Genomic DNA, 23,519 nt, shown 5'->3' on the forward strand with positions numbered 1-23,519 from the left:
TATTAATTATGAGGCTAAAGCGTCGTAAGCTCGAACAAGCTAGGGTTTAAAACAAATAATTGATGATCTCCCGCTGGCTCCTCCTAGCCTTTATATATTACATATGCAACTTGCCTAACTAGAAATATGTCAGCTCCGTAGAGGGTCTTTCCTTATTCAGCAAGCTTCATCTTGTGGACTTCGGCTCCCATCATCACGGGCTTCTTTCAGGGTGACACAAACCATAGGTCCAATTAGACATACCCATGTCAGTGGATGTGTGGCCACACAACAAAAGACCGGATTAAGAATGAAGTGATACGTGATAGGGTTGGGTGGTACCAATTGAAGAGAAGCTTGTCAAACATTTATAGATTAAGGTGGTATGGGCATGTCCAATGGAGGCCGCCAGGAATTCTAAGGGGTATCGATAATGCAAAGAGGGGTAGAGGACGACTGGAATGTACTTAGAGGCTTGGCTCATGATAGGGATGCATGGAAATCAGCAATCCATGTGCCCACTGGTTTCTGCTTGACTTCATTATTCACTACTTTCTGGTCTACTTTGCCATTTCCACTATTTTCAGTTTGGCTTTCATATCTAGCCTACCTAACTTATTTGAAACAAAATACTTGGTTATTGGTTGATTGGACTTTCTTTAGGGTGAAAACCTAAGATCTATGACCGGGCAACGATGGAGCTTGCGCACTGTATCTTTTTTGGAGGCGTTGTCTTTGAAGAATTTGGATTCCGGGTGTTGTCTTGGTGGTAGATGTACTACAGCGACAAGGGATAGATCACTGTAGCTGAGTTTTCTTCTTCTTCTTCTTTTTGTTTTAAGGGTGTGTGCATCCATAATATCTTTAGGGTGTTGCATTGTTGCAAATATTGAAGGTAATTGGTATCTTCGTGATATTATCATATTTCCTTTTGTTAAAAAAAATGAGTATAATTAACACATGTCCACAAGTATAGCATTACTTAAACTCAGCTGCTTCCAACTCCGATTCCACCTTGATGTTGCAGTGCTCACGTGAACGTCCGGTCTGTGTACGTAATTGTCATCCAACGCCGACTCGGATTGCTCTACATGCGAATCCATCGTTATATAAACTTCGTCGCAACCAGCTACAGCAGCATCGCACTTCGTCGCAATCAGCCAACCAGCTACAGCAGCACCGCAAAACTCGAACCCGAGATCGATCGCTTGGCCGGGCAGACATGTCGTCACGGAAACGCTTCTCGCTGCCGGTGTTGCTCGTCTTCCTCCTCGTGCTACTCTCCCTCGCTGGCGCAGCCTTCACGTTTCCGGGGGATGCAAATAATCGACAAGAGATGGAAGGAAGCTGCTGCCAAGGACGCGTCCTGGATAGACCTTTACCCATAGCCAGCGACGAGTCGACGACCACTAGTCAGCAGTAGCTTCAAACTAGATTAGATAGTTGTAACTTCCTACTTAGCACATGTATATTTACTGCTGTAGGTCAGAGCTCGGATTGTGTGTGATGGCATGAGATCCTCACATGTTCTTGTACAGCATCATAAATTTCATATATAAGCTCTTGATTGGAATTCTCTTTCTTTGTTTTTTTTCAACAGAAGTGGTTGCCACAATAACCAAAGGGATGCGTACTGAAATGCTGTCGAGTACATTAAAATACAAACAACTATCTGCAAGAAACAAAACACTAGAAACCTAGAATAAGCTTGCTCAATAAACTATCTAATGTTTCCCAGCAACCCACCTCAGCTCTGCAGTTTGGCGAGGGATTACATATTGAAATTTTTGTATAACAATAAAAGAACCACAGATTGACAAGATCGATTTTATGATATTTGCATTCCTATTGACGGTCCTGCTCAGCAACCAAAACTTAGCTCTGCCAAGTTACTGTGTCAAAATGGCCACGGTCTTGCATCAGCAGAGTGCATCAGGCAAAGATTAGAGGTTGCAAACACAACCTAATATTACCGATTGGTTGTCTTGCAATCTCTTGAGTTTCGCAACTGTCTTCCATAGCGCAGACAACGGTAGTCATTTCGGAAATTCCAAGATTAAGATGGCTTCAAACGAGTCTGTCGTTTTGCCTGAAATGCAAAGAGATATCACATGACATTTGTGAGGTGTGGGACACACCAAAAGAAATGGCTACATATCGATTATGATCTTACCTTTCCTCTTTTTGATTTTTCAGTTTTCCAGCAGGGGAAGAGGCCATGACAACCAGGTGCTCCAGACTCGGAGACACTACAAAAATATACATATATTTAAATCTCTTAAAAAGCTAAGAATATGCATTATTATAATTAGAAACTGAGTATCTACTAGATGTAGCCAAGTTTGGACAATGCAGGAGAACCACCAAATTAAAGTCAGGATAACAAACTAACAATCCTTAGTCTAAACTGACTGCAGTGTTGATTTCTAAAGTTGCATCAGCTGATGTGATGAAAAAACAAGAACTTCATTTGCAAGCAAGCATTTATTTCTTGTTACTGGTAAAGTCTTTCCGTTCTTAGGACAATATAAATGCCTAATTCATGTAAAAACCATATCAAAAAGTTAGTTTATTACTTACACACTCTCGTTGTCACAATTTGCCAAATCATTATTGCTGTGCAAGAGGCTTGGTGAAATAACGAATCCGTTCTCCCTTCCTACATTTCGGTCCTTCTGGGGACCATGACTGTCACTGATCTTTAAAGCTCTCAATCCATTACTCAAATCCTTGTCAATATTCCTTGAGGGCACAACAGTCGCCATTGAGGATTTCCTCTGGTACTGACCATCACCAGTTTGTGGCACAACTTGATTTTTCTCAGGTCTCGCACCGGGTGTGTGTTTTTCAACAGCTTGGAGCCATGCACTCTCTAACCTTTGCTCCTCAACAGTTGCTGTTTTTGACCGTTCGGTGGGGACTTCTTGCCCTCTAGTTCTATGCATTCCTGTATTTCCTTGAGTGATATCTGGTTGCACTCCTCCACCAGCAGCTGAAGCATTGCTGTATTTCTCCAGCTTTTTATCGATTTCTTCCGAATAACCTAAACTTCTAGGCGGGTTCAGAATTCCCTTTAGTCGGTCACTGCTTGTTGAGCAACTGAAGACATCAGACTCAACTCTTTCTTCCAGGTCGTTCTCAAGCTTGAGTTGTCCAGCAAGAAATTCTGACATTAAACCGACTTTGACTTCCACGTTGCATCTCAGTACTGTCTCCATTGAGTTTCTGATGCTGCTCACAAATCTTTGAGCTCGAGACTTTATTTTGCTGTCCTCAAATGATATGAAAGCAACTAAATAGCCTGTAATGGAAGTTCATCAATTCATCTTTATGCATAAGAACAGCATATATTTTTTGTATTAGTCATGTGCTAGTTACACATAAAATAAAGAAAAGGAAACCTTTCTTTTCGTCTTGTCAACATTCATGGTATTTCAGTTTTAAACCAAATTGTTTAAATCCTTTGAAGTGCTCAAATTACATGTTTAGTTCAAATTTAGTATGAAATATGCTGAACCTGTTAGGTCACAGGGTGACTATAGTAGGTCTAATTTGGATTAACCCAAAAGGTGGCATCATTTGATGAAGGTCCAAAATTCCATAATGATGTAAGCACAAGAAAGAAAACATTACATATATCGATACCAATATAAGAGGTACGAGTTAGGCTCTGACGAAAATCATCTTAGCCATCCAACCTAATCTAATGGCTAAAAAAGTTAAATTGGATATAGGAAAATTGTATCCTAATTGCAATTAATCTTTCAGTAACACCTTACTAGTTACTCTTTACAACCCCTCTTTTCAAATTATGATTGATTGCACAACCTATTTCACATTTCTTAGTTGTGAAACTACGATTAGTTACATTATTTGCCTCTCCATGTGATGTATTGTTACAAAAAAATTATAGCTGTCATATTTTTTGTCTAAATTGCTTCAAATTGTGCAACAATAACGGATTTAAAAAAACTGAGAAATTTCCAAAACTTTGACATTATCTTTATACTGGAGAACATGGGCACTGCACGTGTATGTCTGCTAATACATTGTATATACCTACCTTCATATTCTTTGATGGATGCTAGTTTCCCATGATCACAGAGTAGCTGCCGCAATGTCTTAGAGTGACAGTTTTCTATACATGCTCTCCAAATTTGAACAAGGCTGTCTGAGCTTCCATTAATTATAGGCCCCTGCTCAGTAGAATTTCTTGTTTGAGCAGAATCCAGTAAAACTCTATCAACAGATCTACATTGCCCATAAATTAGGTTGTCACTGGGCCTCATCCGGGAAGATAACGAAGCAAGACCATGAGGACTTGAGTGCCCACTCGCTGTTCTGTGGTCCATTGCATTCCTTGAACCACGAATAGTGAACAATGGATGAGAGGCACTCCTGCTTGCAGAGGATTCTCTTACTGCGTCCAACATGGTCTCACTAGCTGCTTTACCGCTTTGCTTACTGCTGCTTCTAGAATGAGTTTCTGAATCACGGCCTGAACCAAGCTGGAGCAAAGCTGCAGTGAACCATGTCGAACGCTCACTGGATAGTCTTAACTGCTTTTCAGCATCAGATAGAATCTTCAATGCTTGTTGCAATCTTTCTAACTCGGCATCAGTTACTACAGAAGGCAAAAGTGCTAAAACATTAGATAGAGCAACAAAATAAATGATGAGGTGGTGGCACACACTAATGTTTACTACTTATCCGTTTAGATGAATAAGAAAATAGCCTTGCAGGGAAGTGGTTGTATTAATTTGTAATATGTTTGTTAGCACCAGGGAAATTTGCACAAAAGTGATCAAATGCTTCTATTGGTAGTTGCAATGATACTAGTAACTGCATGCACAACCAAAGCCATTAACTTTTATGCAAAAAATATATGACCAATTTTTTCTGTAGGAGTATATTACATCATAAGAAAACACCATCCATTTTGTTCTTCTCGTAGTTATTCAGAAGAAATACAGCTCACTGAGTAATACACTTACCATTCTACTGTTTCTGACCAGTGACCAAGTCTTGTCATATGCTTAACGGTAAAGAACATATGACAGTGGGATATGCACATTTTGAAGTCATTACAAGTCAATGTCAGACAAAACACAAAAATGTCAGACTATAAATAAGGAAAAATGATATCCATCGAATAAGATCCAAGTAGATCATGCCATAGTGGTATGTTCCCACGAGTAGCTAGAGTCATCTCATTAGCAAGAAATTAAGTACTCCTTCCGGTCTCTTTTAATTGACTCGGATTTAGTACAACTTTGTACTAAATCCGAGTCAATTAAAAAGGACCGGAGGGAGTACTTCCCTAGGGATGGTTTGGTTAACATACAAATTAGTTTATCCCATGTATAGATGTTAAAACTTTAAGATATCACGCATGAGGTCAGAAGCATTACTATTGCAACCAGAATGCAAGATAAGACTCAAGTATTAGTAGACTTTAGCTGACAAAATCATTTACTTGTGTTCAGCAATTCGAAAAGACCAACAAAACTGATAACACGTGGGCATAAAATCATCAGTTCAATGAGTCCCAGTATATAAAAATGAGAGATCAAACTAGTTCACTCAGTCAGCTGACACTGAATGATTCTTGCAAAGTACGATATGAAGTTAAGCATAAATGATAATAAATCAAAAGATTATGAATTGAAAGAATTGCACCCATAAGTTGAAATACTCACTATTTCGACCACCGTTTCCTTCACCGCTCGTAGGGTCAGCTAATCTATAGGTCCCAGCAATGATGTCCATTATGAGTCCAGCTAACTGAGACATTAATGCCATCGGATCAACACCAGAATCCATCAGTTCTCTGGACCTTTTGACTGTTTCAGCAGTGTCTGATGACATGGCTATCTCTAGAAGATCAAGCAAATTCTCCTCTGAAACAACCCCAACCTACAAAATGCAATTCCAATTTAAGTGTGACTAATTTGGATAGGATAAGTACTGATATTTAGCAAAAGTGCAAGCAAAAGAAGTAGTTTTCATGTTGGATTCGTTTAACAGATCAAGTTCAGTTGATTTTAGTATAAGCTAGCTACTGGATGGTTTTGTTGCTGGGGTTGTCATTCCGGATTTCATTTTGCTACAGAAAATCTCTGATTCGGCATTCCACCACAGTGCATATCCGAGAGGTTGCTCCAACCTCTGAAGGTAATCTTGATCATCATTATATGGTAATCTCTACAGAATTTTGTTTGGATAAGCAAAAGTTGGAATACGGCTCGATAAAACATACTCCAAGAAAGGCCTCATGCATGGGGAAGTAAAAAAATCAGTACACTATTTGGCAAAAATGAATCCACTTTTAAATAGTCCGAAAGAGTAAATTGTTAATGTTTATTCCAGACAGAACATAAAGCTAACACTCATAAACTGTAGGGAAGAGTGTGAATCTAAACAAGATACTTGGGCAGACATATACATGCTGTATGGTACTACTGTTCCAATAAATAAGCATATAAATTTTGTCAAAAGTCAAACCTTACTAAGTTTGACCAAATATATCGAAGAAAATATCAACACTTACAATATAAAATAAATACAAATTCATTTTATGGTGAATCTATTAATATTGATTTGCCATCATAAATGATCATATTTTTGTCTAAAACATTGGTCGAACTTAGATGTCGTTGACTTTTGACTAAATTTACACGCCTTATTCATTGGAACAGAGAGAGTAATAATGTCATAATCCTATTAGCGCATACATGATCTATTAATCAAACCCAAACATAGCAACTTCGTAGATTAAAGTCTCCATTTAGACATGTGCAAGCCACAACAAAGAAACCCTCAAAGAAGCAAACAGTACTACTAACAAAGCACATGAAAATTCAAAAAGTTAGTGCATGACCTAAAAATGACTTACCAGATCATTTACAAGTGAAGGTGTTATCTTCTTCCCCAGTAAACTCAACTGATCTAACATTGTCTCTGCATCTCTTAGCGATCCATCTGAATTTAGCGCTATTAAATCTAAAGCTGCCAATTCAATATCAAGATTTTCCTTGACAGCGATTTTCCTCAACCGGCATACTATGTCAATGTCTTTGATCTTTGAAAACATGTATTTCTGACAACGTGATATGACAGCCCGAGGGAGGTTTTCAGGGTCTATTGTTATGAATATAAAGACAACACGAGGTAATGGTTCATCAAGAAATTTCATGAATGCTGACCAGACTTTAGAAGATACCATATGGCATTCATCAACAACAAACACCTTGTATTGCGAAGAAGTTGCTGATGCTGGTATATTTTCAATCAAGTGCCTAATTCTGTTTATACCTTTTCTATTGCTAGCATCAACTTCAATTAGATTAATTCCATTTCCGGCGAAGAAGTCAGTACACTCCACACAAGTCCCACAGGGCTTATTCTCTCCATTAGCAATGCAGCTTAAAGCTGCGGACAATATTCTCGCGGCAGAAGTCTTTCCTGTCCCACGAGGCCCATGAAACAGATATGCTGGGGCTATTCTCTCCCTTATGATAGCATTACTAAGTGACTGTACTACAAAGTTTTGACCAACTATTTCATGATATGACCTTGGCCGGTACTTCTGGCTCAAGCTTCTCTGGTCTGAAACTGCATGATCAGCCCCACTCACAGGCAGAGCAATTCCATCCTGACTTTTACAGCTTGACCACCTTCTGCCATCTAATCGGCTTAAAGCTTCTAAATCTAGTTCTCCAAATATGGTTGAAACTCCCTCGCTTGCTGAATCAAATGATGAATACGAAAAATGGCAACTGTCCCCCAAGAGTGGCTCACCTTGGGAAGATTTTTTAAGATATCCACATTTATTGGAGCCAGATGATCTCTTCCTTCTGTGCATTGTCCGACTTCCACACAACAGACTGCTTCCTTTTCTTCTAAGTGTATCAGATAATGAAGGAGAACAACTTCTTTCAGATCCTTTATGTTTACTCCTCTTTGACCAATATGGAATGGCACACCTTTGACTTCTCAGCCCATCTTCATCAAGTGAAGCAGCAGTTGTTGCATCCCATGAACCGACAGTGCTGGGATTCCTGCCTCTGTACCTGTAGTAAGAACTAGTAGAGACCGGAGTGCAAGAAAAGGAAGACCCTTCTCTTCTTGCCATTTTCAACAGCTTAGAGGGATTCGATGAGCTGAGACATCCAGAAGCAGGAAACAGCGGTGATGTAGAGCGAGAAAAGTAGCCTGCCTTCTGAAGCAGCTCGTGATTCTCCGAGTTATAAGTCTCTGTATCCTCAGATTGCTCACCAGAGTTAACATGGAGGTCTAGCAACTTTGAAACTGTTGAATTTCTCATTGCTCCCTTCTTTGAGAATGAACTCCTCCTCACCCTCCTAACAGTTCTTTTAACAGGAGTGCCTGAGTTTGAGCCTTGGACACTGTATATGCTAACAGGAACATCCAGACATGTGTCACTCCTAGAGTCCATAACATTAGAAATGCACGGGCTTTCCAGGCTCATATTGTCCTCGTCAAACTTTATCCCACTTTCACTGGATTTGTTAGAGTGATGCCTCCAATTGTATAGATAAACATTTTTCCTTTTCTTTTCACTTTTTGGAGGCACGATGGCTGGCTCTGTGTTCTTTTGTGTTAAATTACCAAAAATCTCATGGTGATTCATAATGCTAGAATTTGTCATGCATGACCTAGAACTCATTGGGCCTCTCCAGGATGAGCATGTTTCAGGATCACGCAAGAACCGTGCCTTTCGCAGGGCAGTAAGTTCTTTCTTTAGGTGAAGCTCACTGGGACCAACACACCCTTCAACCGTGGATGTCATAATTGAAGAATCAGATATGCTGTGACAGATTAAAAGGAAGTACCTGCAGTAATCAATCCAAAATATTGAAGTCTGAATGTCTGATATAACTAAATAACACTAAATGTATACCTGAGAAATAATATGAACAGATGATGGAGAAATAGATGCATGAAGTGGGAAGTGGACGTAAAGTGCAATCCAATGTCAATGAGTAGAATACGAAACTCATGGACTAAAGTACAGATAAAACTAGGTACTCTCTCTGGCTCTAAATACTTGTCGATACTTGTCGCAGATTCAATGAATTTTAGTGTAAATCTGAGAAAGTATTTAGGGCCAGAGGGAGTAGATCTTCAATATTAATATGTGAATGATAATGCCTCTTTTCACAAAAATAGAAACTTTGGCATGGCAGGTCATTACATATACTAATCTAGGGATGTTTCCTGATAGTGATGTTAATATGGCGTATAAAATATGAACACGGATAGAAAATAGGTAGCCTGTTTCTGTCAAATATCTTTTTTCGAGAAAACGCAAAAGACCTTTATGCTTCATTTCATTGAAAAGTGAGAGAGTTTATTAATATGAATTCTCATTCAAGAATCTATAGCATAGAAAAAGTATACAGAGCCAACCAGCACTAAAAAGGGACTGCGAAATTTTACATGTAGAAATGATATGACTGCAGTCTGCCTAATTTGGGACAATATTTTGCTATCATAACAAATAACACGATAGATAGAAGGTTATCAACTAAAGCATCTGGTTTGCTCCAAACAAATAGGTTCTAACAATCCAATATCGCATATCAGAATGGGTGAGCTGCCAAGTGCCAACAATTAAAAATTGACTAAGTACTTTTACTGCCTCTTAAGTCATAAATGTACCTTCTAAAATATAAAAAACTTCAAGAAAGCCAGCAGATTATTTATGTTTACTGAACTGATGGAACCTTTAAACATATAACTGGGACAAGTGATAAATAATTAACAATGAACATTGGGTTCAACGGATCCAAAACTCAGCACTGCAGATACAATCAGTAGAAAGAAGAATCTGGAAAATTGAGAACTCAGGAAGAACATGTGTTTACATAAATAATGGTCTTTTTACTATATAACAAACTGGCTCAACACAATGATGATTGTTTTTAGGAGACATAATGAGACAATTGGAAGCCTCATTCAGATTATTTTTTTGCATCTATTAGCTGGAGCAAGCATTGATTGCCATTTTCTAACTTCGCAGATAGTATTATCTTAAGATGCTACCGAAGAATAGGAAGTCTCTATTTTCTATTATATGCTTTAGTAATTTCTTTGTGCATTCTCTTCTCTGAAATTCTATCTCCCGGTCTTTCTAAATGGAGCATCAAGAACATTTCTTGTTTGCCAGAAAATAAAATAAACGAAATGTGCATGAAACAATGTACAAAACATGCACTTTGAATTGTCCCTTCTAAGCAATCACGCAAATGCAACAAATTATATCACCCACTTGCCCACAACAAATTAAATTCGAACAGCATGCTAATTCAAAGTTTAGCCACCAAGTGTTCCCTGGAATAACTAAAAAAGGTGCCAAGTATAAGCAGGTTGAGATAAGTTTCAGGTGACGGCCATGACGCTGACAGACAGGTTCACATAACTAAGTGAAGCGAAGACAGTAAGGAAATATCTCACCGTCTGGGATTTCCTCTCAAGGGAAGTCGACGACCGGCATTCTCTGGGGCAGGTCACGTTTGGCAGATCAGCGCCGCGCCGCCAAGGGTTGAGCTGAGATGAACAAGGGGGGAGGTGAGGTGGCTGAGGCGAGGAAATTTTACGAAACAACCAGATCAATTTGCGGAAACAAAATCGCAGCTTGGCGCTGGGGGCGAATCAGGAGCACTAGCATTGTAAAGAAAAGCCACATTCCATTTTGTATGCGCAAATCTCGGAACAAATCAAGAAGCCTAGAACAGTACCACCATTTCCTCCCTAGTCCCACCCGCTACTGACTACTTACCGGAAGGGGAAGCCGCAGCGGCACCAAACCGGATCGAACGGCACGAATCTGCACCTACGGAGAAGCAATAGACAGGTCGGTCCTACAATGGTATGAACAGATCAGCAAATTTCAAAAAAGGCGGCGCCTTTAGGGCCCGGAACCTACCGGAACCCGGCGGGCGCGCGGGGCAGCGAAGGCGCGGAGTGCGAGCAATGCGGCGAGTCTCCGGGGAGAGAGATTTCAGGATCTCCCTCTCGCCACTGCGCCCACAGTGTGGTGGAGGCCGGGCTGGGCAGCACTCTTCTCCTCCCTTTCTCTGCTCGCTCGTGCCCTGCGAGACTGGCTTAGTTTTAGTTTAATCTGCGTGCTTACTGAGTAGGATTTTTTAATTGGGGATTGAGCTGGACACACATGATGGATGAGGCCCCAATGGGAGTGAGTTTGGACAAGGTGGTGGTGGGGCTTGGGAGCCAGAAGATTTGCCCTAAAAAAATCGAAGGCTTTGGTCCAAGAAGACTGCCCTGATTTCAGGCCCACGCGCCGGAGCCCCTCTCTCTCCTCCACCACCGCACCATTATTATGTTCCAATTATCGTGCCATGATGCTCATCACTTACAGAAATCACGGGGTGGTGCTGATCGGTTTTGGTACTCGTGGCTCGCGTCTCATCACTTGATCCGTCTCTCATGTTAATAACTACTATATTAAAGCTGAACAAACTTCTTTTTTCACAGAGTTTTGAATCCTGTTGTTCTTTTTCCGTGTACACGTTTGGTGGTCTGTAGAAATTTTGCATGGTCTCTTTTCTTTATTCTGTAGTGGGCCTTTTTTTAGCCTGGGTGGATGTAGCAGTTTCGTTTCTATGCCCCCCTGTGATATTAATTGGCCTAGCCACGTAATGTAGTTGTTAAGCGGTTGGAGAAAGTTTGACAGCCACGTATTGTCTCTCCTGAAATTTCTCATCTTTCCTTCTTCTCTCTACCTTATCTCCTCACCGAGTATTACCAGGTTGGTCTCCACCTCCACCGTATTCCAATCTCCTGAACTCCTCCATGCACATGACCGACGTCGGTGTCGTCGACCTCACCGCCGGCCTCGCCCGCATCCACCATCGCTACTCATGCCTCGCTGCCGGCCACAGCCCGCCCGGACGACCCGCCGCACGCCGTCACCGTGCTCTCCGTGCTCGGGGCGACCTCTCCGGCGACGATCTTCCCTCCCTCCCGTCCCACGCCCGCGATGCGCCGCCTCCAGGCGCGCGAGGCCACGCTTGATGGCTAGGCGGGCACGTGCGCGCTCGACGCCAAGGGACCTCGACACCCTCGGCCTCTCCCTTCTCCGCCCGAACTTCATCGTTTGCAACTTCTTCAACGTGTTCGGCGAGAAACCCTCGGTATTCGCGGGCCTCTTCGTGAAGAAAGCTAGCCTCGGCTTGCTGGAACGCTCCGCCATCGCGCGCAGCATCGTCATCGTGGACATCGTCTCGGCTCGACGGTGGTCGCTCTGCGACAAATACTGCACCGACTTCGACAGCTCGCTCACCTCCCCCAAGTTCGTAGAGTCGCTGCCGCAAACGGCGGTTCTCCGGCCCGCTCAACGCGTCCGTCACCGGTCGCACGACTAACGCGACTGAGACGGCGGCATGCCAGAGATTTGCGAGGTGGACAGCACGGCATCTGAAGATGAAGAGGAGATCATTCTGGAGGTGGAGTGCACGGGCTGGACCACGCGGACGCTCTGGGCCCGATTGCGATCGGCAACTGGCTATGGTGCATAGGTGGCTGCTGGTGGCGAACTGGTGCGATGCAGAGGCTGCGGCACCCGCACCCGGAGCACGGCCGCAAGCAGCAGCTGGTGTGACTGTACGGGCCGTGCGTCAAGTTCAAGTGAGGGACCTCAACGGCATTCAACGTGTACGACTGGAAGGGGGAGAGGGTGGCGCCACTGCTGCAAGTCTACAACTGCGGTGTCTCCCTTCGTGCAGCGCACGAGGAGGAGAGGGCGCGGAATAGGGGTACTAGGCCATGCCTGCACTCCTATTGCTTCTTTTGAAAGACTAAGATTTATTCTATTTGACGAGTTTGGTGGTTGCAAATTGTCTCATGCAAGGAACATCGATCCGGACGCGGTTCCGAGATGCACATTGCAGGACTAGATAAGCACCGTCGCTTCAGCCTTCAGGTAATTATACTCGACCGTAGTGATTGTGCTTAAGTGACTCATGGTTGGGTTTGCAGTTCTGCACAGGAGCGTTCAAGCGATGTAAATCATAGTATTGTATTTTCAGTGATAATAGCTGGGTCACTTGAAGTGTACCAGAGCAGATAATTTAGTCCCTGAGCCCGTTCAAAAAAAAAGTCGGTGAGCCAGACAGCCACATCTCTCAGACTCTCACTAGATAATGGTAGCAGCATCGGGTTGCCCATAAGAACAATAGTACAAATGTCAGGCACAGTCAAACTTTAGGAGGTTTTGGCAAGAAAGCAGTTAACTTTATATTGCAACGGCTTTGCAGCTATTGAAGCAGGGTATCTGAAACTGCTTTCACTTTCTCTACAGGAGAGTATAATTTCTTGGTGGTACTCATCCATAAATAGTTATACTCCTCCAGATAAATGTTAAGACATTTGACATCATCAGACTAATCATTATGAGGTCGTAGGCAGGATTGACAAGCAAATCTAAGGAGGCACACACAATAAATAATTGCCTTTGTTATTGCCAGCATTCCTGCACTGCCATTTCTTTTAGCACTTGTTGGATTTTTTGTCAAAAGTAGGCAGTGTCAAGTATACAGTAAAATTAACACATGAGTAACTTCATATTCCATCAAGTGTATGTACTAACGTACCTGAACAAAAATGGTAAACTGTTACCTATAAATGTTATTTTGACTTGCATGACTACAGGATCCCTAAGATCTTTGATCGGGCGACGACGGTGTTAGAGCACTGTTCCCTTCTTGAAGGCGTCGTTTTTGGAGAGTCTGTATTTCAGGTGTTGTCTTGGCGGTGGATGTATTGCTGTTGTTAGGCCCGAGATACTGTAGCGAGACTTTTGTTTCTTAGTTTTCTTTTCTTTTTTTGGCTGTGTGCATCCGTAGTGCCATTAGGGTGGTGCGTTGTTGCAGAGGCTGGGTGTAATTGGTATCCTTCGATATTAATATATTCCCTTTATCAAAAAAAATGACTACAGGATCCCAGAGTGGGGGTTCACGCAGCAACCCCTGCCGCTGCATTGCTCGGTACTGGGCAGTGCCAAAGCTGTTTCCTCTATTTGCTAAATAATATTCAGAATTTTAGCTTCCACATGACAAGTGATATACTCCATTGAAACATCTCAGATAACTGGATCATGCTTTCTTGATTTGCCAAATGTTTGATCCGGTCCATAAGTTGTGACTATCTTCCAATGCATGGTGCACCATATTGTGCGTGGTCCTCCTCGGGGCGACATAGAGAGGATTCTCCAACCAGTTGAGCAGCACCTTCATCGATCTGTGCAATTCTACAGTTGAGATAGAATTGTTGGTACGTCTCATTGCCTCCTTCCATCTCGAAAATCCTACACGTTAGAAATATCTACTATTGTTATATATGTTGCCCTGCATCACTTCTTTTGGTATTCCAGATGTCGAAGTTTACTAAGCTAAGCTTTGAGATGGGAAAAATGGTATTTGGAATAACCTCAATATTACCTTCTGGTCTATTGGATCAATATAATCGACAAGTCTCACAAAATATATCATCAACTATATGCGAGACAAGGCGAGTGTTGCTGCTCCGTGTTGTAGTTCGAATAACCTCATTAGTATCTTCTGAGCTATTGGATCAATATCATCGACGAGAGTCTCTCAGGAAAAATATCATCAACAAGAAGCAAGGCAAACTGTTGTTGCTCCGTGCTACTCGGTTCTCTGAGGTATCCACAAATTTTTGATGACAAAATAATTAGAAATCGTTGTCTGCCGAGAAAAGAGGAGGTGAATACTACATATGATTAATTTAGGATTAATTATTAGGTATGTTTTATTTCCTTTCCTTGCAATATCGAACGAGCCTGGTATATATTTTTCCTAAGCCCTCGAATGATATTTACCAAGGGCCGATTGTTTCAGCACGTGACATTTATTTACTTTACCAACATGGAGAATATTTCTACTTCATAGAGTGCTGCTTTTATTTCATTAAGAAAAAAATGCATGTGGGGGAACCTTATTTTTTCATTGTGATTTGCAATGAAGCACTACATGTTTAGATATTCCTTGGTACTTTAGTTAGGGCCTTAATGCTACAAGGTGATCAATTGTCACTTGAAATTATGAAGCGATGTCCATATAATAGAGAAAGATAGATTTACACCTTAGGGACTTCCCGTACGGTGAAGTGCTAAAAAATACAAAAATATGTACATCTACACATGATAAGAGAGTTATTCGTTTTCTAACCAGTTCTTAATTTAAGCTGCAGGTTTATTTGGGAACTGTATTGTCTTTTAGATTATTTAAAATGATGACAACTTGTTTCTTTTTTTCTCTATCTCTTTCATAAGTACATGTCTTTGGTAGATCAAAATTCCAGTTGCTATTTTTTCTTCATCACTTCCGCCAGTACCCGACTTTATTTTGTTCTCCCTGGAATTCAAACAAAAAGTTTATTTCATACAGTAAACTTCAAAGAAAATTGGATCGTCAAAGTATATCACATACAATGATGGATAATTGTGGATTAATACACAATATATCTTTCGTTCTGCTTTTGTTGTTTTTCCCTTCATTTATGCACTTGTGAGCACTCCTTTCTTGCATGTTGCAAGAGTTGTTGTGTACAGTTGCAAGCGGGAGCTCATTCAAAAATATTGTGCTTTTGTTAAAAAATGGTCTGCTCCCCATCTCTTATTTCTCTATGCGTAGTGATTTTCTCTGTTCTTCATCGAATTGTCATGGTTTTGGTATGTTTGCAGGACGGTTTCCTGATTGTCAATTCCCTTTGTTTATCATTTGTTCATTCGTGACCTTGGTTTTAGGATTACTGATCTTTCTCGGGCATCTTCGTTTCAGCTGGACATCTTTTTATAGTTGTTTTGTTGTTGTGTGGGGTTACAAAAGGCCAAATAGTATTTGACTGATAATGGCGATATGTGGCAGACAGTATATCTATCGAGCTTGGACATTAGGTGATGCATGCCAACTGATGACCCCTGAATATTGTATATGAACTGGCGATTTTTCCATTTTCAATATAAGGTGATACATGCCAAGAGTTAATATTTGGAATACCTGATATTTTCTTTAAATTTGTGGTGTGGTTTCTCGGGAGATTGGTCATCTCCTCCATACGGTAATCCTACTCCTAAGTGTGTGTTCAGTTGCATGTTTATGATATAGAAACTAAGTTGGATCATAGAATGAATATATTCAATAGACATGATGATAAAGAGAGGAGGAGGCGGCTGACATGAATGGGCAGTGTTGTTGCCATGGAGTCACCCTTGGCAGAGACAGAGGAGCCGGATCCTCTTGAATGTGAAGTTGACAGGGAGGAATCAGATCCTGCAACAGTAGAATCTCTATATATGTGGCTAGGTCATCATTTTGCTGTGTATAATTTTGTACAGATAAAATTGTGTGGTCTAGGTGATCCTTCTGCTGTGTATTTGTGGCTAATACTAGATCTTTTTGTGACAAAGATAGCTGGTCTATGGTTTATCTTTGCAGCTAGCTCAAGCTCAGATATAGTGTATATATATTCATCAGTAAAGCTCACATATAGTATGTACTCAACATTGTATGTACAAATGTTGAACTATATAATGAGTTTATGTTGTTTGATCATCCATTGCCGAAAGCCCGAAAGCGTGGTAGCATCACACTATGAGTGAGTTCATGTCGCTTGATCACTTGCAGCTGAATGTGCGATATAGGTATTTGGTTAATTATCCGTTCTATGGGATTTATCGCTTTTTGATTTGCCTTGCCAGATTTGTGTTATATCCAACCCAACTTCTAACTATAGGTTTCTAAGCTGACATGACTCCGTGTTGCTTTTCCTAAAACAAGCTAGAGTCGACACCCAATGCAAACTAGCACATTGTTACATGACAATAATGTGACACAGTCCTTCCAAGCATTGATCACCTTACGGGCGCGGCGTGCCGCCACGCCATACCTTGCTAGTTAACTAATCCATGGGTCTTTTCTTTTAGCCTTTTCTTTCGAAAGTTTTTTCTATTAGTCACACAAGTAGTCTAATTAGTTGCCAACATGCTGGTAATTACAACCGAGAGATAATGTCGTCTACTGAATTATCCACTCTGCAGTATGAACATTGAAAAGGACAAAACTTACATTTAGAGCAACCCTTAGGTTTAAAAAAGACTTGTATAGGAGTGGGATCTTTTGCTTCGACAATGCGCAATAAATAGGTGATAAATACACTATCATGTTTGGTTGTGAAAAGGCTCACTTCCATTCGCCTATCTCGGAATTCTAACTCAGTTACATCCTCTCTATAACTTGAATTGGCAGGAAGCATTTTGCAAAAGAACAAAGTAGCTGGAATGGCAAGCAATTATATCATGGTTTTATCGGTACTTAGTAGTTTCTCAACGAACATGCTCTTCTTTTTGTGTCCCTAAAGAGGTGTTAACACGACAAACTCTTCAGCTCTAGATTGACAAACAAAAAATAAAATATTGACAAGACAAGTGGAGTACTATGTTATCTTGGGCCAAAGATCAAGGGGCTAGGCGTCCATGGCTTTGGAACAAAACAGAAACATACTATCAAAATGATTGTTCAAACTAGCTAATGATGATGCAATGTGACATGAACTTATCCGTGATAAATACTTAGGTTCCAAGACTTTTACTCAAATTGAGAGCAAACGAGTGTAAAATGGAGTTTTTACGGTCCGAAACATGCAACTTCAAACATGGATCTCAACCGAGAATCTGGGACAATATTTGGACTGGGGTTAGCCAATAATATCCGAGTTTATACAACTCGGTAAGGATCGAAAACACCTTTACATCAAGCATGGATCCCAATGGGCAGAACTTAACTTTACACTTTATTTTGATTCACCAAAAATTAACCACATGTATTGACTTATATGACCGTCATAGGAATATTCAGCTGCAAGACGAAGGAGGTGCCTTTAGATGAATCTTGCACCAAAATGTTCAGTATTTTCTCAAATGTATGTCATTGTTATAAGGGGTGTGCTCCGTGTCCCCCCCCCTCCGGCGAACGACGTTCAGGTGGGATACCCGTTCGAGAAGGTGGGGCCGTATTAGTGGCGTATAATTATACTCCACGTCATTTTCCACATAGATGATCGGTTGCCACGTAGATATGGTACGTATCCTTGGTGATGACGGTTTCCGCAGGCCCCACGGCATTACAATCAGAGTTCGACCCGAAAACTACGTCGATCACGTGGATTTGATGCCGGCGATAGGCGGTGGTTACGGGGAAATTATTTGAAACCTTGCGTGTGCGCCATTGCTGGTCCTCCTTAGGGTTTGGAAGGTTCTGTCGATCGGGAGGGAGACGGCAGGGACGACGACGTTGGGACGGCAAGGCGTAGCGCAGGGCGGTTTCGTTCTGAGAGTTGAGCTGGGTATCGTGGAGGCGGGAGGCGGATCCGGCGACGAGGAGGCTGGGCAAGGTCGGACGCGGAAGAGGATCGCACGCGGGTTGTTCCTGCTGGTACAGGCGGCGTTAGGGCTTGGCGGCTCCTTGTTGGTTCTGGGAGGTAATTGATTCTAAAAACTAATTGCATGTTCATGATTTGGTTGACGTTAGGGTTGGGGTTTGGAGCTCCTCTTTTGAGATGTACTTATTTGGTTGTTACTTTGGACAGGCGATGGACGTTTCAGATTTGAGTGCAAGTTCAATGGAGTACGACAGCGGAAATACAGATGAAGAGGAATTCAATATTTCGTCTGCCAACGAGAATGCACCTCCTGGAGATGAACACACTTCTGGAGACGATGATGTCGACGAAAGTGTGAGTGAAACGGAACTACTAGTTTTATTTAGTACTTGCATGTAAGTAGTTAAATACTGATTGTGCTTATTTTTGCTAATAGATGGATGCAGATGGTATTGATCTAGAAGATGATAATGTAGAGCAAGAAGAAGATGTTGACACTGATAATGTGAGTTTGTAGTAATAAATGTCTGATTGCATAAAAATATGGAATTGATGTTTACATGGTTTAAAATGCATTAGATTCAGAGTGATGTTGTGGATGAGCCAAATGATGATGAGAGATTGGACTCTGGTTTTGTTGACGAGGTATGCATTTTAATTTTAGTAGGTCATATGTATGTTTAATTTATATTTAATAACTGAACAATGCATTTTATGTCGTCGTGACATGACCTTAATCTTTCTTGTTTGCTCAGGTATTAGTTGGCGATAATTCTTCTTACGACTATTACGGTGATTCAGACTTGGAGACTATAGAAGATCCTGTTAGAAGAAGACATGTAAGTTTTTTGAATTTATTCGTTGTATGACTCGCGGACATGGCGTTCAAAAATATTTATGTTTTCAATGTTATCAAATTGTGCATGCAGGTGAAATCAGTTGGTAAGAAAAAGAATGGATCAGAGGATGAAGATGAGAGTGATGCAGAAGACAAGAGAAAGTTTTACTGGGAGGTAATGGAGAAGACATTTGTGTCTGAGGCAGCTGCTTATACTTTTTATAATGGATATGCTCGACAAGAGGGATTCAGTGTAAGAAAGTTCAAGTTCAAAGAGACTAAGGGTGCTAACAAAATAGTTCGCAGAAGGCGTTTTGTGTGTTCACGGGAAGGAAAACGTAACAGCAAGTTTCTGACTATGGACAACCGCACCCGTAGGTTGAGACCTTTGTCAGGTTGCAATTGTAGAGCGGAGTTGGATGTACAAAAAAAAAGAACCAAAACATTGAAGGTCATGTACCTCTAAAATTGCGACATTGCCTTTCGGCCACTGCCTAACATATATTCCTCTCCGGCAAGTGCTGATCTGTTCGATGACATATGCAAGCGTGAATTGGTTCCAATTCAAGTTGTGTAACTTGTACATTGTTTCCACAAATGCATAGAACGGCTTATAAACTGTATACGTCGAAGTAGGAGCCAGAACTGTCTCTATAAGAATTAAGACAGCCCTTCGCAGAAAGTCGTCATCTGTGGCTTTAGAAGTAATGATTTGCTCAATCAAATCTTTCATGACTAAATTGCCAGTTTTTTTACTAAGAAATCTAGTAGGTATGTTTGTTTTCCATTCTTCTCCTTCCTCTTCCAAAATATCAGCTGATGACAAGCCTTGATCTTCTAATCCTAGCAAGCATTCCACATCCTCATTTGTTGCCGATATTTCACCCACCCTAGGTTCAATGATGAACCTACCCTTTTCCGCGTCATAAACCTGCATCATGTATTTGACCAATAGTGGTTGTATCTTTCTGGATGGAATTTGGAGCATGCATCGGCCAACAGCACAAGTGCGTAATTTGTCTCGTTGCTCGTCGGTCATTGCTGCTACGACTTTCTGCCACCTAATTATGTCACAGAAAATCTCCCCATCCGGGTCTTCCATCATGTAGACCAATTGTGAACAACATGAAATTAATACGAGGTAGGAAATAAAATTTTACTACTGCATCACATGAAACTAATACACTATACCCTGGGGTTTAATTACGTCATAACAGATTTGAACTTCATGTCACAACAGATTCGAACTTCATGTGATAACAGATTTGAACTTCATGTCATATCAGATTTTAACTTCATGTCAAAACAGATCTGTACTTTGTCTGCTAACAGGTATGAACTTCATGTGATAACACATCTGTATTCCGTGTGCTAAGATTTTTGTACTGCGTGTTGTAACATATATGAACTGCATGTGATAATGTATCGCATGTGCAAGAGTAGGGCTTCTGAAGGAGGACCAGTGGACTATGTTTTCAGTAGCACCATGACAATTGTTCAAGTTACGGTACTCCTGCAATCAGTCCGGTTCCTAATACTTATGACCAGAAATCCATAAGAATTGTTCAAGGTTTTTCCCACAATGTAAATTGGCTACTGCTAGTTAACTAAAAAATGTAAAAAAAAAATGCTGAAATTCTTTGGTATTCACGTGAATACAGGGGAATACCCCCGGCGCCGCCAATGAGGAGCCTAGTGCGGCACAGATGGTGGTCGCGACAGATATAGCGGCACGGACGAGGAGCATACGGCGGCAGATATGGCGGCACGGAGGAGTTGGAGCATACATGTTTGTACAGCACGTGCTTATGTTTGTCTACCGCATGTGCTAAGGAAATTAGGGTTTAGGGAGGAGGAGGCTATCGTGACATAGAGTATGGTCGCGTCAGAGATGACGGTGGCCGCGGCATACCTGCGGTTGTCGAGGCAGAGACGACGGTGGCCGCCCTAGAGACGAGGATGGCCGCGGCAGAGACGATGATGGCCGCGGCAGAGACCGACGGTGGCCGCGGGAGAGATCTTGTTCTGGAGGCACAGACGACGGTGGCCGCGGCAGAGATGTGCGTCGGACGGTGGGTGATGTACGGGGTGGCGGACGGTGGTTCAGGTCGGCGGCGGCGGATGGTGGTTCAGGTCGGCGGCGGCGGACGGTGGTTTAGGTGGGGGGCGGCGGAGGTGCGAAGATGGAGGTTGAGAACTAGGTCAACGTGTCCACGACCTGCAGAATTTCTAACCGATGACGCCGCCCTAGTCGCACGTAATGTAGCAGTCAACGCATCGGTTAAACATTAAATGGGCCGAAAGCCCATTAAGTTGTCCCAACACATAATAATGCAATTAACGTCCCATATTTGTAACTATTTTTTTCAATGCAAAGTTTCATACTGCAAAGTGGTTTATACAAATTATAATTTCCGAATTGTACTTCATGCACATTACATCTATTTATGTGAACTAAGATCTATCATTTATGATGAAAGTTACAATTTTATTGATTCATACAAAATTTGAAAAACAATATTAAACAAAATTTTGATGCATCCCTAAAATTTTGTGCAAACAATAGTTCACATCACAAGGTTTCACATCACAATGTGGTCCAGTGTGCCAAATCATGCCCCAGTCCATGGTGGTTTGGTTCAATTTTTGGCATTCCCCCCTCTTTTCCACTGAAAACCCCTCTTTCGACACATCTCTACCATGGGGCCACCATGTCACCAACTCCAAAATATGAAAAACCATAGCAACCAAGGTGTGATATCACAAGGTGCACAAGGGTGCCAAATCTTGGCCCAATCCATGGTGGTTTGCTCAGTTTTTGGCCATTCCCCCCTCTTTTCCACCGAAAATCCCTCTTTCGACACATCTCTACCATGGGGCCACCATGCCACCAACTCCAAAATATGAAAAACCATATAAACCAAGGTATGGTATCACAAGGTGCTCAAGTGTGCCAAATCATGCCCCAATCCATGGTGGTTTGCTCAATTTTTGGCCATTCCCTCCTCTTTTCCACCGAAAACCCCTCTTTCGACACATCTCTACCATGGGTGACGAGGGATCACCTCGCCAATGCCTACGTATTGTAGACTTGGGTTTCGGGAGAGAGCGACGATGGAGATTCCGGGAGCGAGATTAGGCACACGACGTACCCAGCTTCGGGTCCCCTCGGTGGAGGATCCCTATGTGCTGCCAGCAATCCAGTATATGATCATAGATGTGTTTACAGGGTGCCGCCGTAGGCGGAGCTATGTTGTCTATATTCTGTCTATATGTTCTCCCGTTTATTTCGGGTGCCCTGGCTAGCTTTATATATGCAACCAGCCTAGGGTTTTACAAGAGTCCTAGTCGACTACTTCTTCGGGTTGCCTTGTTGGGCCTTCTCCATATTGGGTCTTCTCCATATTGGGCCGAGCCGGGTATACTAATAATGGGTACCCGAAGGGTATGCCCATGTCAGTAGCCCCCGAGTTTATAGGGAAGTCGAAGACTTGCGTAGAAACTCCAAGCATAACCATATCCGAAGTCGAAGAAGTACAAGGCGAGGTCCATGTCGTAGATCATGTGTAGCGTAGATGATGTCGACGATTCTTGAAATTATCGGGTGCGCGGCAGCGCTCCCGATGGGAGTAGCCCCCGAGTCTATGGGCAAGTGCTTGCACTTAGGCATAGACTCAAGTTGTACTACTCGATGAAGAACTTAACTATATTTCTGGAAGACTTGATGAAATCCATGTGCTCCCGATGGGAGTAGGCTCCACTCGAGTCGTAGAATCGAATTGAGTCTAGAAACCTTAATTGCCGTAGATGATGTCGAAGTTATCTTTCTATCGGGTGCGCAACCAGCACTCCCGATGGGAGTAGCCCCCGAGGCTACAGCCAAGTGTTTGCACTTGGGTGTAGGCTCAATTTGCTTTTAATCGACACCACAATTTTTCCTCTTTCTTGTATATTATCGGGAGGGTGAACAATACTCTCGATAAGAGTAGCCCCCGAGCCTATGGGCAGGTGCTTGCACCTAGGCATAGGCTCAAGTTGTACTACTCGATAAAGAACTTGACTATATTTCAGGCGCAGCCCCTCTTTTTATCGACTCCAGGCCGTTGCTATTTTTATTTGACATCCATATCTATATTGTACAGGGATAATGATAATTGGGGCTAGTTCATCTGACGGATCAGGTACTAGTTAACTGCTCTAGTGGCAATCCGCAAAAACCTACTTCAAGATCACGTCCCTGGACATGATCCCGGGATAC

The 23,519-nt window shown here is 42.0% G+C and overlaps 1 protein-coding gene and 2 long non-coding RNA genes across 3 annotated transcripts; 2 read left to right on the plus strand and 1 right to left on the minus strand.

Moving 5' to 3' along the window:
• Positions 1 to 1,582: 1,582 nt before the first annotated feature.
• On the minus strand, positions 1,583 to 10,556 carry LOC124703636 (protein STICHEL-like 1). Its single transcript, XM_047235861.1, has 7 exons — positions 10,459 to 10,556; positions 6,875 to 8,834; positions 5,679 to 5,895; positions 4,043 to 4,603; positions 2,560 to 3,280; positions 2,153 to 2,228; positions 1,583 to 2,068 (listed from the first exon to the last, which is right to left on the minus strand). The coding sequence occupies exons 2-7, from the start codon at positions 8,789 to 8,791 to the stop codon at positions 2,036 to 2,038; spliced, it is 3,525 nt and encodes a 1,174-aa protein (XP_047091817.1). The 5' UTR covers positions 8,792 to 8,834; positions 10,459 to 10,556; the 3' UTR covers positions 1,583 to 2,035.
• Positions 10,557 to 14,091: 3,535 nt separating this feature from the next.
• LOC124699760 lies at positions 14,092 to 14,858 on the plus strand. The gene is made up of 2 exons (XR_007001507.1): positions 14,092 to 14,295; positions 14,396 to 14,858. It is a non-coding gene; the product is annotated as an uncharacterized LOC124699760 (long non-coding RNA).
• A 3,879-nt stretch (positions 14,859 to 18,737) lies between these two features.
• LOC124701272 lies at positions 18,738 to 19,238 on the plus strand. Its single transcript, XR_007001965.1, has 4 exons — positions 18,738 to 18,777; positions 18,860 to 18,928; positions 19,003 to 19,068; positions 19,179 to 19,238. It is a non-coding gene; the product is annotated as an uncharacterized LOC124701272 (long non-coding RNA).
• Positions 19,239 to 23,519: the final 4,281 nt, after the last annotated feature.

Source organism: Lolium rigidum, chromosome 3 (assembly GCF_022539505.1).
Source record: "Lolium rigidum isolate FL_2022 chromosome 3, APGP_CSIRO_Lrig_0.1, whole genome shotgun sequence".
NCBI classification, from domain to species: Eukaryota; Viridiplantae; Streptophyta; class Magnoliopsida; order Poales; family Poaceae; genus Lolium; species Lolium rigidum.

What these genes read in the sequence shown, in the direction of transcription:
- LOC124703636 (XM_047235861.1), bottom strand. Translation starts at nt 8,791, where the DNA reads ATGACATCCACGGTTGAAGGGTGTGTTGGTCCCAGTGAGCTTCACCTA. An exon ending in ATCCATCAAAGAATATGAAG is followed by an intron (nt 3,281 to 4,042) that starts GTAGGTATATAC and finishes CTTCCATTACAG; the next exon opens with GCTATTTAGTTGCTTTCATA. An exon ending in AATTGTGACAACGAGAGTGT is followed by an intron (nt 2,229 to 2,559) that starts GTAAGTAATAAA and finishes ATATTTTTGTAG; the next exon opens with TGTCTCCGAGTCTGGAGCAC.